This window comes from Trichoderma breve, chromosome 1, assembly GCF_028502605.1.
Source record: "Trichoderma breve strain T069 chromosome 1, whole genome shotgun sequence".
Classification (NCBI taxonomy): domain Eukaryota; kingdom Fungi; phylum Ascomycota; class Sordariomycetes; order Hypocreales; family Hypocreaceae; genus Trichoderma; species Trichoderma breve.
Genome location: NC_079232.1, coordinates 2,952,571 through 2,968,679, shown reverse-complemented (window position 1 = coordinate 2,968,679; position 16,109 = coordinate 2,952,571). Strand labels below are relative to the sequence as shown.

At 50.2% G+C, this 16,109-nt stretch overlaps 6 protein-coding genes across 6 annotated transcripts; 3 read left to right on the top strand and 3 right to left on the bottom strand.

Moving 5' to 3' along the window:
* Positions 1-1,117: 1,117 nt before the first annotated feature.
* Positions 1,118-4,994, top strand: T069G_00912 (poly(ADP-ribose) polymerase catalytic domain-containing protein; the record flags this gene model as incomplete). The annotated part of the gene is made up of 5 exons (XM_056168122.1): positions 1,118-1,277; positions 1,335-2,816; positions 2,909-3,693; positions 3,759-4,213; positions 4,298-4,994. 5 exons carry the CDS (start codon positions 1,118-1,120, stop codon positions 4,992-4,994), a joined length of 3,579 nt encoding a protein of 1,192 aa, XP_056033438.1.
* Positions 4,995-6,696: 1,702 nt separating this feature from the next.
* Positions 6,697-8,045, bottom strand: T069G_00911 (phosphoribosyl synthetase-associated domain-containing protein; the record flags this gene model as incomplete). The annotated part of the gene is made up of 2 exons (XM_056168121.1): positions 6,697-7,077; positions 7,131-8,045. 2 exons carry the CDS (start codon positions 8,043-8,045, stop codon positions 6,697-6,699), a joined length of 1,296 nt encoding a protein of 431 aa, XP_056033437.1.
* Positions 8,046-10,088: 2,043 nt separating this feature from the next.
* Positions 10,089-10,597, top strand: T069G_00910 (RNA polymerase rpb4 domain-containing protein; the record flags this gene model as incomplete). The annotated part of the gene is made up of 2 exons (XM_056168120.1): positions 10,089-10,220; positions 10,289-10,597. The coding sequence occupies 2 exons, from the start codon at positions 10,089-10,091 to the stop codon at positions 10,595-10,597; spliced, it is 441 nt and encodes a 146-aa protein (XP_056033436.1).
* A 147-nt stretch (positions 10,598-10,744) lies between these two features.
* On the bottom strand, positions 10,745-11,467 carry T069G_00909 (ras family domain-containing protein; the record flags this gene model as incomplete). The annotated part of the gene is made up of 3 exons (XM_056168119.1): positions 10,745-11,026; positions 11,118-11,331; positions 11,400-11,467. 3 exons carry the CDS (start codon positions 11,465-11,467, stop codon positions 10,745-10,747), a joined length of 564 nt encoding a protein of 187 aa, XP_056033435.1.
* Positions 11,468-11,896: 429 nt separating this feature from the next.
* T069G_00908 (tRNA pseudouridine synthase domain-containing protein) lies at positions 11,897-13,600 on the top strand (the record flags this gene model as incomplete). Its single annotated transcript, XM_056168118.1, has 3 exons — positions 11,897-11,977; positions 12,029-12,624; positions 12,700-13,600. 3 exons carry the CDS (start codon positions 11,897-11,899, stop codon positions 13,598-13,600), a joined length of 1,578 nt encoding a protein of 525 aa, XP_056033434.1.
* A 162-nt stretch (positions 13,601-13,762) lies between these two features.
* T069G_00907 (GPI-GlcNAc transferase complex, PIG-H component domain-containing protein) lies at positions 13,763-14,473 on the bottom strand (the record flags this gene model as incomplete). The annotated part of the gene is made up of 1 exon (XM_056168117.1): positions 13,763-14,473. The coding sequence occupies one exon, from the start codon at positions 14,471-14,473 to the stop codon at positions 13,763-13,765; it is 711 nt and encodes a 236-aa protein (XP_056033433.1).
* Positions 14,474-16,109: the final 1,636 nt, after the last annotated feature.

Below are 16,109 nucleotides of genomic sequence, written 5' to 3'. Positions count from 1 at the left end.
TGTTTCTGCTGTGGCGAGTTCGTATTTCCATCTTTCTCCAATTGATGATTCGTTGACCCAGCCTTGAGATTCAACTTTTGGGTGCTTGGAGGCACTTCGGTGGTACTTTATCTGCGTGTCGTCCAACATTCTATGAATCACCTGCGGTCCTCCCATTTATTCTGCTGTAACTCTGCAGACTTGTGATTCTGCAGGCCAGCCTGCAAGCCAGCAAGCGGCATTCAAATGATTCATTCTTCGTCGGCCTCCGGATAGATTAAACGCAACAGTGAAGGATCCTGCATGCCGTTGGGCAGCATACCTACTAGCATACGTCCAAGGCTGTTCAGTGGGCACCTCTGCGCCAGAGAAGCAACTCAACTGGCCCTTGAACTTAGTGATGTTATAGTTGAGGTCATTGGGTGCACGTAAGTACCTGACTCCGGTGCTACTTATCCCTCTGCTGCTGCGCTGAGCTATGCTATGGTCACTTTGCCCTCAACTGTCTTTGTAATGGAATGGTGCCGCCTAATTTGATTGAATGTATTGATGTGGCCTTTGCTTCTCGCTCCGTCAAATGTCATGCCAGTACTGATCAATCAAGCCAGAGCAAGGCTTGCGGCCTCGTCCAGTTTCCATCTCTCATTGGGCTCGGAAAAGTGCTAATGTAGGGCCAAATGCAGTTGCTCGAACAGGTGACTGGCTGCTACCCGTTTGTGATTCTCTGACGCTCTTCGACGCTTTTGTTCTTCTTCTTCTTTCTCTCTCTTTTCTCGCTTTTGCTCCCAACCGTCGGAATATAAAAGGCCCCAAGAGTCGCCCGGCACAACCTTCCAATTTTCTGCCGCCACTTGCCGCCAGCCCGGCGACAAACCTCTTGAAAACGCAAACTCAGCACGCGCAGAACCAGACGGCATTCAATCCTTTTTTTCTCTTTCTTCTACTTCTCTTGCCTCTCCATCTCCATCTCTACATTTCTTTATCTCTACATTAATACAGATTTACAACGGCATCACCAGCGTGGTTTCGCTTCGCCATTGTATCGCATCGCATCGACGACGGTCCGATCGCCAGAGTGGAGCGCACCTCTTATGGCTGCATGTCGTCAGACGTCGCGCCTTCGAGAAGCTCGTCGATCATGGGCCTAAAACAGTTCAACCAGGATATATCCGCATCTAAAGCGATTGAGATCAATGGAGTATCAGACATTCGAAAAGGAGACTCAGATGGCGAGGTTGTCTTTACCTGGTCTCTCAATGACGATACACCATCCCTGGTTATCCAAATCTTGGTCCTTGGTAAGTGCCAATATTCCCAACCACCACCCTGGAACTTTGGGTGTTAAAGCTAGCCAGATGTCGATTCCTATCCAAAAAGTTCAAGCGTCATGATATTCACAGAATCCGAACATTCCATGGTCGATGTCTCTTCTCTTTCTGAACGTCTGTCGGCGTCTCTTGCAAATAAGGATGTTCAGACCATCATAAAAGTTGTTGCAGAGAAGCTTCTTCTCAAGGTAGAGGCCGGTGCCGAAGATGATGAAAGTCCCGAATCAGATGCCGACTCGGATGATGTGTTAGACTCATTTGATGAGGAAGAGCTGGAATCACTATACGAGGACCATATGAACGAGTACTCTCTCTCCACGACTTCAGCCAGGCAACGTTTGGACCAACCTAGCGGCACTCCACTTTCGTTCGCTCGTCTAAAGAAAGATTTAAACATTGCTCGATCAGCAGGTATTTCAGTGGGAATTTATCCCAGAGGGCCAATTCGCGAGGCTGAGTTTTTCTCCCTCTCTCTCCGAGCAAACAAACTTGGTATCCCCGAGCATGCTCTAGAAGCATGGGGCCTTGAACCTCGCGATTATGTAGTTCTTTTGTGTAAATTTTCATCACACTATCCGACTATTTCAGAATTATTAAACGACGACGACTGGAAGCCTCAGTTCCGGTTTGGCAAGTGTTCAAAGCCTAAGCCATCCCCGGACACTGCTCGCTTGGCCTTGAAGACAGTGTCTGATGCTGTTTTTGATAACCAGAATACCTCAAACAACAAGGCTAAAGATACCAGTGGAAGCTTTGTGCCTCTTTATATGTCCAACTCAATCAACATGCTTATGAATAATGAATTTTTAGCATTGTTAAAGTTAAGACGGAGCGAGGGCTTATCCTGGGACACGGCTGTGGATCGCCTCAGATCGCTCGCCAGGGGTGAATTTTCTCGGAATGCAGTTGCTGGCGAAAATGGTACATCAGACACTCCGGTTTTCGAGAATGCTACAGTGGACACTCTTGTTTCAGAAAATGCAATACCGTCATTAAGCCATGACTATGCTTTGGATCAAGATGAGAACTTCAGCCTTCCTGTGACCGCCATGCAACTTGCACTTCGCCGCTTCGCCCGCTGTACAAAATATTGTATGGTGTGTCACAAAAGGCTAGAAGATGAGTTCGAGGCTCTCAAACCTTACGTCTGCCATGAAACTTTGTGCATTTACCAGTTTACGACTCTTGGATTGGGCGCAAGCATTGAGCACGAGATCGTCAGCAACCCATATGTCGTTGACATTCTGATTAGCTTCTTCGCTGCGGCCCTTGGTAGCCCTAGAAGTCTACGAAACTTCCCCGTCGGTCTAGGTCTAAAGAGCGTCCCCACTGGAGATGGTAGTGAAGCGGCAGTGCAGACCGTTGCCGAAGCCTGCTTCTACAACAAGACGATCCGCTTCGACCCAAATGTTCATGCAAGGATGAGCCCAAAGATTAAAGTCGGTGATTTGCTCATGGTAGTCATCGGAGAGGAAGCCGACATTCCAGTGGCATCGCTAGTCAACGGACGTAAGTAATTGACCATTTTCTGCTGCCCAAGCATCACTCGCCCTTTTACAATCTGTTGAATCCAACATCTCGGTTCTAATGCTGTTACTTAGATCACGAAAGACACGTTTGCAAAGTAACACACATTGCGGACTATTTGTACACACTTGAGGTCCTCTCGACACTTTCGTCACCGTTGGGAGTGTTGCCTCTACCGGAAAACGAACGGCCTACAGAGGTTTCGAATACAGAAGTGGAATGGAAAGAGGTCACGATTCTTCAGTACACCGGTGATACTGATAATCTTAACGATACTGACCGATCCGTCGCTCTGGCTATGATATTACGCAGAATCCCATCCGTTTTAGACATGAGGACATATCTGTTAGATAATCCAAGCCAGCGCCTTCCTTCGTGGGGTCGTCTTGATAAGGACTCACTTACCCTTCTGCAGTGGATCATATCCTCGAATAGGTCTCTAATTCTTCAGGACGACGCAGTACCGAATCTATTCAAGCCAGAAAAACAGCCCGGTGATCCTCAATCTCAAGTCACGGCGCCTCCCAACCCTCCCGACCCTCCCAACCCTTCCAACCCTCACAAGGTGAATGGGTTGCAACCTCAATGGATGCAGTTTCGATTCTTACAGGGGACTCCAGAACGAGAACGTCTTTTTATGAAAGAGATTATGGCCGTATCACAGTCTCGAGGAGAACAGAAACAATTCCCTACCATCTTTGCATGGCATGGTAGCAGCCTTCAGAATTGGCATAGCATTATACGAACTGGTCTCGACTTCAACACTGTCCAGAATGGGCGCTCCCTTGGAGATGGGGTGTATATGAGCAGTGATTTTTCAGTGAGCCAGGGTTACTGCAGGAAACAGCCATATGCTGTAGTAAGTCCATGCCTACACTTTGGCAACCATACCAGAAGCTTTGACTGACTTCTGCTATGCAATAGGAAACCAACTGGCCAAATTCCCTACTCAAGCCTTTTTCTGCCATCAGCATATGCGAGGTCGTTAATCGATGCGATGAGTTTGTGAGAACAGCACCTCACTACGTGGTCAATCAAATCGAATGGATTCAGTGCAGATACCTATTCGTCTCTGTAGATCCGACAGTGGAAGCGATCCAAGAGCCATTTCCCACCAAGCCCACAGAAACATGCACGGGATACGTGCCCCAGCAGCCCACGAGGGCGCTCTGTGCTTCAAGCCATGTCAAAGTTCAGATCCCCTTATCAGCACTACCATCTAACCGTCGGCACCTTGGCCAAAGTAAAAACATGGCCAGCGACCGTGAACCAGGTGGATCATTGAAAACGCCGGAGATAACCTATGACAGCGACCATGGCGACACGGATCACGAATTTCTTCTGGATTCTGAAGAGAATCATGCCGACGATGTTGTAAGGCGCTCAATTAAGCGCCGAAGTTCATCGATTGCTTCAACAGATAGGAGAAGTCACAAACTCAATACGACAGCATATGCTCATAGGCTACCTGATGAGAATTCAGTCGCACGATTCACGACTGACTTTGTGCCTGGCAGCCTAGATCTGGAGTCTCTCCCCAAGCTCCCGGCTCCGAGCTGGGCTTCAACTTCTCCAACGGCACTCAAAACGCTAAACCGCGCCATCAAGGAAATGCATGAGATTCAACGTCGCGAAGACCTCGCATCTCTCGGGTGGTATATTGACTTTGACAAGATAAGCAACATCTTCCATTGGACAGTTGAGTTGCACAGCTTCGAAGTCGACCTTCCACTCGCGAAAGACATGAAAGAGAAGGGGTGCACCAGCATCGTGCTTGAATTTCGTTTTGGTGCCAACTTTCCCTTCTCCCCGCCTTTTGTTCGCGTTGTACGGCCAAGATTCCTGCCATTCTCCCGGGGAGGAGGAGGGCATGTCACGATGGGGGGAGCGATTTGTTCCGAGATGCTCACAAACTCAGGCTGGTCGGCTGCGATGACGATAGAAAAGGTCATTTTGCAGGTCCGCTTGGGATTGGTAGAACGGGACCGTCCAGCAAGATTGGATCCGGCAAAGGGGACCAATGATACCAATGACTACGGCATCGGCGAGGCAATCGATGCTTACCAACGAGCCGCAAGATTACATGGCTGGCAGATCCCTGAAGACCTTGCGACGATCGGAGGCAGCTGGATAACTGCGGCAGCTGAAGGTGATGCGTAACTTTGCTATGCGCTCTGTCGGTTTTTTTTTTTTTTTTTTTTTTTTTTTTTTTTACTGATTACGACTGTTGGAGGGGATAAGCGACAGAAAGCGATGGGTTTAGCAGATGGATATGATGTGATGAGGAATGATGAATCAGGAGGCAAACACATATAGATTGCGCTGAGATAGATGGATGCACATTAGATGACTTTCTCTTTTCTGCCACTTGTCTTGTCTTGCTTTGAACCAAGGTTTGTATACACGTGTTTGGCACGGAATAGTAATCAATCTTACCAAAAGGCTGGAAGCAAAGGTCTTGGTAGAGATTAAAAATGCTGTGAATATTGGCGCCATCACGGAGGTGGGTTTACCCCAGATTCACCGTCTCGGGTGAGGTTAAAAATGCTGTGAAACGATATACTACTGGTCCAATTTCAAGAGGCACTCAGGAGGCCAGTTTAATCCGACATCAAAGGGCGACGTAGCAACTCCAAATGCTCAGCGAGAAAATATCTTACGCGTTACCACCAACATATCTGTGTGCAATAAGAGAAACTTTTGAAGCCGTAACAAGAACATACGATGAACATATTCAACCAGCTCAGGGAGATAATTTCTCTCTCTATTTCCAGTCCATTAGGAGGACAGAGGACGCACTGCTATCTATTTAATCAGGGCGGCGTCAATGAGCATCTCACTTTGTCGTCTGCTTCACAAGTCACAAACATGTCAATCACATGCAAAGATGCTGGAGTCAGCCTCACATACATACACACAACATGACATATAATAGAAATCAAAGCGTTTATCTTTCAATTCATTCAATTCTTTTTTTTCTTCATAAGTACTTTTCTGTTATGGTTTTCAAGTGGTATTTACTCCCTACGGCCAATTGAATCCAAAAAATATTTACACGATATGTGTTTTCCCTCCTTGTCGCCGAGACATGAAAATAGCACATGCGGCGCGCAAAGCACACAAACGTTCCCGGAAATCCTCAAGTCTACGATGCCATTTTACTTTCTATATGGTTTTTTCTCAATATTCGCCCAAGATGGGTGGAAAAATAAGCAGCCTCCCAGATATTTTTGAAGAGAGCTACGGGTACATACAGCACTCTAGCAGCTCCTTCGGTGACAGTATTGTCGATGATTTGTGTAGCAAAGAACAAAAGAAAAATACCATAGTGAAATGGTAGGCGACAGGGTCTACGCGCCTAGCTGCGCAGCCCTGTCAAAAAAAACCAAAACAAAGCTCATACCGCAAATAAAACTCCTTTACTTCTCACATTTAGATCTTCTCGGAGATATTGTGTGAGGCCGGTCGGGCATTTCAAGGGGTTTCGTTTATACAGCCAACCGAGTAGATGCAGGGAGAGCTGAATACTTTTTGGCAGTAAAAACAAGAGAACGGCCACACCTCTTCCATGAATAGCCCCAGGTGGCAATGAAGGCTCAAGGTTTGTTCTTAAAACCGAGCTCAAGAGCACAGGGGCATATCCATGGAGTAAGGGAGGAGGAGAAAGAGGGAGAGGGAGAAGAAGTAGAAAAGGCAAAACACCAAAAAAGACAGCCCAGACCAAGTGACCCTCAGAAATCTCAACCGCTCCAGCAGATTAGCCCGTCTCCGTCAGCTCCCTCATCAGCACTGCAATGATACCATCGCGAGATTCATGGCTGATCCATCAACACATAATTAGCGCCTCTCCATCCAGTCCAACTCAGGCCAGTTGGAAGAGTACGCTAATAGACTCGCCGTGGTGGACGCGGCGGATGGCCTCAGCAAAGACTGGCGAAATATCAAGCACTTCCAATTTCGGGCACAGACGACGATGCTCCTCCTGCGGGACCGAGTTGGTCACAACGACCTTGTCAATGGCGGAGGCATTGACGCGGGCAATGGAATCTCCACTGAAGACGCCGTGGGTGATGAGGGCGTAAACTCTAGTGGCACCCTCTCGTTTCAGCAGCTTGGCAGCGCGAGTGATGGTGTTGGCCGTATCGGCAAGATCGTCGACCAAGATACAGACCCGATTGGCAATGTCGCCAACAAGCATCATGCTGGCGTTGCGGTGGTCTGTAAACTTGATGGGACGACGTTCCTAGAGGGGGTAAAAAATGAGTCTCGAACAAGAAGATCATGGAGTCATATTACCTTGTGAATGAGCGCAAAGTCCATGTTGAGGCTGTCCGCGATAGCGGTAGCTCGCTTTGCACCACCTGCGTCGGGCGAGACGATGACTGCCTCCTTGTAATCGGGTATATGGGTTTGGATATAGTTTTGGAGGAGGAATTTGCCGTATAAGTTGTCGACGGGAATGTCGAAAAAGCCTTGGTATTGAGGGTCGTGGAGGTCCATGGTAATGATGTGATCAGCGCCAGCGCAAGTAAGAAGATCAGCAACAAGAGTGCCGGCCTGGGCCACCCATTGCTTATAGCCAGGCTTAGGCCGAAAGCCGTTGATGTTGGTCTGGTTCTCGTAATCGTGAGTCGTAAAGCTTCGTTTTGTGAGGTCGGGGTAGACTCCATTAGAGCCAACGCTGGAGAGGGTGTCTGATCGCTTTGGTAGCGAGTCGCCGTTAACTTCTCGATGGCCATTCTCAGAGTTCTTGGAGAGCTTTTCGGTGAGGCCATTAACCCCATTTGAGAGGCCGGCGCTTCGCGGTCCGCCAGGCCGCGGTGTCGGAGGAACGCTCTCGAAAGTATAGTCCTTCTTGGAAGAAGACTCGGAGGACCTTGATAGAGGAGCGCCGGCTTTGTTATAGGGCCAGTCAGGCTGCCTCGAGTAAGGGAAGAGAGGCACAACGGCGGTGACTCGCTTGGCGGAGCCAATTTTGCAGGCCGAGATCATGATGCAGAGGTCGATGAGGTTGTCGTTGACATGGCCAGAGCCAGACTGGATGATGTAGACATCCTTGCCACGGACAGAGTCCTTGATCTCGCAGCGACTCTCGCCACCAGAGAACTTTGACAGGATGCGGTCGCAAGCCGGGATGCCAAGGAAGTTGCAGACGTTTTCCGTCATCTGCGGGTGGGAGTTGCCTCCCAGGACGACAATGTTTCGGACCATGGCGACGGCGTCAAGCAGCGCAGCAGTGATCAAGAGAAGAGCCTTGAAGACGAGACGAAGGTCTCCAATTGAGCAATTCCAGAGATATGGAGGGGTCGCGTGAGGGCTTGAGCGATGCTCGTTTTTTCAGCCAGACCCGCCGTCCGTCAAGTGGGGAGCAGAGTTCCAGGCCGACGTCAGATGCAAAGCCGTGGTCCAGAGATCTTTGCCGATTGCGGCCGAAGTTGGAGATGCGGGAGGCGACGGAACGGAATCACAGAGCAAAGACCAAGGCGGCGATGGCAGAGCCTCGAAGCAGCGGCAGCAGCAGCAGAACAGCGCAAAGATGCTACAGCAGCATGATGATCAAAATGAAAGGAGAGGGGAGATAGAAGAGGGAAAGGAGAAAAAGAAGAAAGAAAAAATGGAGGAGAGAGAGGAGTGAGAGGCTCTGAGTCAGGACGCCGATTCGACGGCTAGCAGGAAGGCGGAACTCAAAAAAAAAAAAAATCTGATGCGCATTGGGAAAAAAAATTGACCTACCGCATACCGGCCTGCGTCTGTTGCCGAGACGTGCATGAGTGGGGTCGGGGCAGGCTTCAGCGAGATGCAGTTCAATTTCAGGCCAACTGCAGCAGCCTGGCAAAACCTGGCACAGGGCCAAACGCGCTGTAACTGCACCTGGGCAGGGCTTTCTTCCCCGCTGCCGCCCCTCCACTTGGTGCTAGGCGGGGGAAGAGGTGGTATAGGTGCATGTATACTGTGTTGGACACTGTACATCCACTGAGACGAGTGAGTACCGGAACTGTAGCTTCACAAGAACCCAGTTCAATCCCATGGAATCCTTCCATGTCATTTATCAGTACTTGTACATATGCCCGTGATGGAAGGTGCATGTGTTCAATATCGGGCAAGGCATTTTCCATACAAAGGATATCAGATGCCCCAAAGATGCTACAACTGGATGGGCGAGTGTGGTTGGCGCCACTGGCTGAGCCACGGACTCGAATGAATAGCGCTCACTGGAGGGTGACGACTATTTCTGAGGACCGGGCCTAGCGAGCTGTCAGCGTATTATTTGGGGGAACGACGCTGGGAATTGCGCAATTGCTCTCTATTTTTATGATACGAAAGGCTCTTTTGCAGTTGGTCGGGTCGGGAACTAGAGGCGTTGATCCAGCTTGGAACCATGGCGTGCTTGACGTCAGGCAAACGAAATAGTACATATATCCATCATTACACCGACATTCACATATAATACTCGGCCGACACCTGAAGACAAGTAAGTGATGGCGTGCCGTATGCTTTTTTCCCTCCCTCCAACAAGGCCAGTTCGTGAGGCATTTGCTTGCCTTGCTTGATATGTTCCCAGGGTCTCAAGCTCGACTTAGATGCAGGGTTGCCATGTTTCAACATGGCTAGTGCAGCTTAGTGCAAGTGCCTACTTGGAGACCTTGGTCCACGTTCGGCACCAGTCAATGGCAAAATTCGCGAGATTCAGCGTCTTTCTTATTGAGATGATGTCTAGAGCTCTCTCTCATGGGGTAGTATTTGAACTATTCATACTTCTATAGCACTCTAAAATGCCCATTACGTCTCATCGACCTCTCCCTCTCCCTCACCTCTACTGGGTACCGTACCTTGTAGTTCTATTCCCTGCATGTGATATTCTAGGCTGCATGCTGGACGCTACATGGTGCAAATGCGACATTCCACACTGTACAAGGTATTGAATAGCACAAGCCACGCGAGGAAATTTTTAGCGGCCTTCTGTTTGGCGGTCTGCACCAAGATATTAGGAGGGGCAATTGGCGCCGCTCTGATTGGGCCGCCGGATTGTCGCGAGAAAATGCTTGCGTCGTCCAATCTTTTCTTAGATCAAGGCGTGTAGCAGTGATTTGGATACGGCAGCTCAATAAGAGCTTTGTTTGGCTTGTCTAATACTCAAAGGGGAATCATTTAATACAAGACATTGTACTATCCGGAGTCTTACAGCTACAGTCATTCGTTGGAGGTTTTGTTGCTCTACTTTGCCGGAGAAACAAGGCATATATCACCACCACCATGAAGGTCGTCGAAGCTCAGGCTGCCGTACTCTCCAATTATGAGGTGCTGCAGCATCTTACCCAGCAAAAAGATCGATACAAGCAAAGGAAACGTCGTGGCCCCCCCAATCTAGAGACGGTTGTCAGAGAGGTTCGTTGCCGCTCGACATGAGATGACTCTTTTCAACAGCCCTTTGATCACTAACCATTCCTCCTCAGCTCATTCAATATCTGCAGTCATATCCCAATCCGCTGAGTCAAAAGCCCAGCACATACACCCCTGGCTGCATCTCCCAGCTGCTTGAACGCCTAAGTCCTTATGAGCTCTCCAAAGGCGAGGTCGTCATGATTCTCAACCTTAGGCCAGCGTCGGTGGCAGCTCTCAACACCGTCATCGAGGAGATGTCGGAGCGCTTCAGCGACGAGCAGCAAGAGGAGATGGTGACCATTATTCTGGAAGTCTTGGGCCAGTTTGAGGCGGCACAGCCTGATACCAACGGCACCGCAGATGAAGCCGCAGAGTCATGAAATATCCTGAATGCCACTATTATTACAACCCCCAAGCGTCAGGTCAGACGAAGTCATGGCCTTCTCATCTATTTTGGATGAATGAGCTGTCAAAAACAAAAACTCCGACATGTTCATATGAGATTCCAAACAGAAATTCGCCTATGCTCACAGGACCGTGCAACCACCCTCGCTCTGTCCACCCTTCTCCGTTGTCGTCTTGACAGCCGTCTTGCAGATGTCTTCAAACGCAGGCTTTACCAGCTCTCCCGTCACCGCTGAGCATTCGACATAACGATCTGCTCTCATCTCTTGGGCCATTCGATAAGCATCTTGGGGGTATATGATGCCATTCGGGTCATTCTCAGACCGCAAGTCCCTCTTCAGCCCCATCACCACCACCGGCAGGGAATCCATGCGGGAAAAGGATTGTTTAACTTCATTGATCCACTAATGGCCATTATTATGAATTGTATATAGCAGAGATTGCAGGGGAAAGGATAGATAGCAAAGCAGGGCAATACAAATAAAAAATACTAACATATCTCTTCATGTTAATAAGGCTCAGGCGCTGGCTGATATCGTAGCAAATGACAATGACGTCTGGATCCAGCAGGCGCCAGTTTTCGGGACTAGAAGTATCGTAGAACTCAAACCGGAGGCTCTTGGACGCTACATTGACCGAGAATATGTACGGCTGGTCAATGTCACGGAGCAGCGGGATCGGGTTGATGTTCTCGCCAGCGCTGACTCTCCTGCGATGAAAGCCCGTCCGTCAGTGTGTGTTTATTACTACCCTATAAAGAGATGGGTCGCTACAAACGAGAGAAACGTTGTTTTGCCGCATTTTGCATCTCCTACGAGAAGTATCTTGACGACTTCATCATCCATTTCTTCCCGGGGAAGATCTGGTGCATTGGGTCGGAGAAAGGATGAGAAGAGAAGAGAGATAGATGTCATCGGATTGAGTCCACACTCGTAATAGCATTGACAACTGGAGTGGCGCTACTTATCTCACTAGCCACATCTCACAGACCACTAAGCCACACACATCTCAACTCAAAATCTACCCATTTAGGCCATTAATAGAGAAATGGAAAAAATCTAAAGCAACTAGAGAAATTCCCCAATGGCTATAAAATTATCAAATATTCTACACAGACTCATTACATGCGACCTTTCCACCAGGGGAATCTAGGCCGCAAGATTTGTGGGGGTGCCATAACAAGCTGGCCAAGCAGGGCTAGAGAAGGATTTCACTTTCACTGCCGTTTATCAACCGTCAACAACTTGGCTCTCGTCCATGAGAGGAGGCTGAAGATGTCTGATCAAGGGAAATACAACAACTGGACCAAAGCCGGTCTCATTCAGAGGGTCAAGGAGTTGGAGCAGCAGCTACATGTGGCCACATCTCTGGTGCCCAGTTCAACGCAGGATCAAACCTCTTTACAGCAAGAGAAACACAAACAGCCACGAAAAGAAGGAGATGAAGTGGCTCCGCCGGTCAAGAAGCCCAAGGGCAAGAAGAAGATGGACCCGTCCAAGTATTCCACCCGGTACATTGCCCTGAAGCTGGCGTACCTGGGCAAAAACTACGGCGGCTTCGAGTTCCAGGCCATGGGCAACCAGCCGTCCATCGAGGAGGAGCTGTGGAACGCCCTCACCAAGGCGTGCCTCATTTTTCCCGAGGACGAGAAGCTTGTTGATTTTGACTGCTGCGAGTACTCAAAGTGCGGCCGTACGGATCGTGGAGTTAGTGCTTTTGGGCAGGTCATTGGGCTGAGGGTGCGCAGCAACAGGCCGCTGCCCAAGGAGCCGGCCCAGAACGAGGACGCACCAGGGGAGCTGTTACAAGAGGAATCCGGAGCAGATCAGAATCAGCAGCAGCAGGAGGAGCTAGTGAAGCCCTTTGACGACATCCGCGACGAGATATCCTATCCCCACGTTCTCAACCGCCTCCTCCCCAAGGAGATCCGCATCCTCGCCTGGTGTCCCTCGCCGCCTCCAGACTTCTCGGCCCGCTTCTCGTGTAGGGAGCGTCAGTACCGGTACTTCTTCACTCAGCCCGCCTTTGCCCCCACGCCCTCTCACGTGGAAGGCGTCCCCATGAAGCAGAGGACCAGGAAGATTATGAAATCCGGATGGCTAGATATCGAGGCCATGCGCGACGCAGCGAAGCGGTACGAGGGCGAGCACGACTTCCGCAATCTCTGCAAGATTGACCCGGCCAAGCAAATCACAAACTTCAAGCGTCGCATGTTCGAGTCGGACATTGTCGAGGTCAAGGATGCGGCCTCTGCCCTGCCGTACCTCAAAGCCGCTGGCTTCGCCCCTGAAGACTTGGCTCTAAACTCTGGCGAAGTGTACCCAAAGGTTTACTACTTTCACGTTCGCGGATCTGCTTTCCTGTGGCACCAGATCCGCCACATGGTCGCCGTGCTCTTCCTCGTCGGCCAGGGCCTCGAGCAGCCGTCGCTCGTGAGCGAGCTGCTCGACGTGGAAAGGAACCCGCGCCGCCCAAACTACGTCATGGCCGACGAGGTGCCCCTGGTGCTCTGGGACTGCATCTTCCCGTCCGACCTGAGCCAGTCCACGGCGGCTCATCGCGAGGACGATGCGCTGCAGTGGGTGTACGTCGGCGACGACGGGCCAAGCGGGCGGTTCGGCCAGTTTGGCATCATGGACGACACTTGGCAGATGTGGCGTGAGCGCAAGATGGACGAGATCCTCGCGGGCCAGCTACTGCAGCACGTCTCGCAGCAGGGCAATAATGGCAGCACGGCAGCCAGGGCGGCGCCGGCTAGCAGCGCGAACAGCACAAAGGTCTTTGAAGGGGGCAACGGCGGGAGGCTGAGCGGCAAGTATCCCGGCGTTATGAAGATGAAGCTGCTGGAGTCTGCGGATGAGCAGAATGACAAGTATGCGAAGCGAAAGGGATATGTAGACGCAGAGGACATGAGGGCGAAAAAGGGGTTCAGGTCCAACAAGGAGCAAGACGTCGATACCCCTATGGCCGATGAGTAAATCTAAATAAATGAAGAAATGAATATATAAAAATCAAGAGGGGTATATAGATTTCTAATTCAGGAATACATGACCCTTGGAAATATGATGCCGAGTGCTCTCTATAAGCGCCAACATGTAAATAAAACGGCATTATCTCATGAGCACATCTACTTTTCAACTTCACTTGTCGCTCGCCAACCCCCTATCCTCTCCTCTCCCCTCATACAAACACTCCCTCACCCCCCTCCATACCGTCTCGACAATCTTCCTCTTGGGCAACAACCCCGGAAACACAACCACGACATCCTCCTCCCCCTCCACCACCACCACAAGATAATACCTAACCTCAAACCCGCGAAACGCCTCATTCACCAGAATATCCTGAATCTTCTCCGTCGGAATGAATCGCGTCGCCGCCCCCGCCAAGTACGTCGCCGGGCTCTCACAAGTCTGTACGCCCAACCCCCTCAAAACCAACAAGCTCTCCTGCTTATGCACCCTCAAACTCAGCGCGTAAAAGACTGCCACAGCAACAGGCAGCAGCACCGGTAGAGACACCGTCGCCGCGATCTTAGCCAGTATCGCACCGGCAGGTGTTCCTTGAAAGGCATCGAGGGCAAAGACTATGCGGTCCAGCGAGAGCAGCGGCGGTGGTGAGGGCGAGGTTGTTGGCGGTGCAGCTTGCGCGCCGAAGCAGCTGCGGCTGCGCTCTTGGACCCAGCGCGCGTAGAGGATGAGCAACATTGTGATGGACAGTGAGATGCGCAGGAAGAGGAGGAGGAGCCAGAGGAGGCGTAGGGGTAGCGTCTGCGGCGGCAGCGTCGTGACGGTGAATTCTGCCGTCGTGGGAGAGGGGCGGCGAATGCGCAGGTGAGGGGCCGTGGTGAGCATTGTGATATATTGTTTTCTTTGCTCTCTCTCTTTTGGTGAATATTAAAAGATTCGCTGTAACTATATCGCCTCGTAAAGTAGCGTGTGTAGAGTAATTGGCCTTGTTCTGCTTTCGTCTCGTCCGCCCGTCTATCTCGGGAAAGCTGTCGGAGGTTGGAAATGGAGAGGGAAGGCGGACGGAGATTTTACGCAATCAAGTGGCGCAGGCCATTCTATGAGATAACCGAGTTGGCCGTGGGATATAACGAGAGGCGAGCCTGCGCATCAATTCGGCAGCAAAGGCTGTGAATGTGGTGATGTCGATGCCATGTTTCCGTGTTTGAAGTTGGAAGCAGTGGAGGTTGAAGCTGTCAGTAGCTCTAGCACATGCTTGAGCACCTACAGCACCCCCAACCCACTGTAACAGCTCCCCCCCGGCCGGCTCAACAATCTCCCGCTCCCTCTCAGCACTCTACCCTTTATAAACCAAAATTCATGCCCCTGCTAACGGCTGTAATGGTCAAACGGTGAAGGCTCTCGCTCAACTCGCCTTTTCCAATCTCACCCCCGTCAGATCCCCTCCGTTCGACGCCCAGCCCGAACGCCGCGGTGGCCAGCCGCTCGCATAGGAAACTTGCGACCGTCGGTTTTGGCCCTAAGCAATGGAGATGACACTTGAGGGAGGTTTCACTCTGCAGAGGACTCTCCCCCGTCGCGTGGCGGGCTGGATTACGATCGCGGAGGGCGTGGGATGGAATGGTGAGACGGAGAATGCCGACACTATTTTTTTGCTTTTATTTTTCATTTTGTTCTTTTTTTGCTGTTTGGATACTGCTTTATGATGTGAAAAAAATAGTAGAGGATTCACAAGTCGTTCGGGTATCCGTCTAGATGCTTAGCTGGGCGCAAAAAATGCTGCAATGTGGTGTTTTGGCGGCACTTGAACCCCTCCCTTTCGCACCATCCTGTCCCATTCACAGGGTGTGAAGCCATCACCAACCACCAACATGTGCATGACATCAACTCTTAGTATACAGACACCAAAAAGACAAAACGTGTGCGCATGATAGAAGACGTCAATTTTTCATCAGCTACCTCAAGCCAAAATTTGCCGCGAGGCAGCATTTGTATAAAAAAGCTAAGTCTGCCCTGCATTCCTGCCTCTGCCTGCACCGCATGTCCATCCATACATTTCCCCTAGTCTTGCTGCCATGAGACGTCGCCGTCTTCCAGCTTCACTTGCTTGTTTGTTTTTTTGCCCAAGTCCGTCATCAATCGTAAAGAGGAGAAAAAAGAAGCGAAAAAAAGGGGGCAAGTGCCAAGAAGAACATCTCCAATCCAGGATATACAATGCCCGTATGCGCGTGCATGTGATTCAGGCCGAATCCACAGGCTATCTATCCAAAAACAACAACCCCCTAATGCATATATCACAAAATAAAACATGTTTAAAGAAAAATAGGTTCTCCTCTAAAATTGCACATGTGCAATGTAAAGACACCAGAAAGAATATAATTTTTTTGGTGCAAAAGGAAGAAAAAAAAAAGCAAAATTGAAAGAAAGAAATCAAATATAGTCATGACATATCTCTGCCAGAAAATATATCCCTCCAGAGAGAACCTCTTCAAAAACATCGACCCCATATTTTGAACTCACA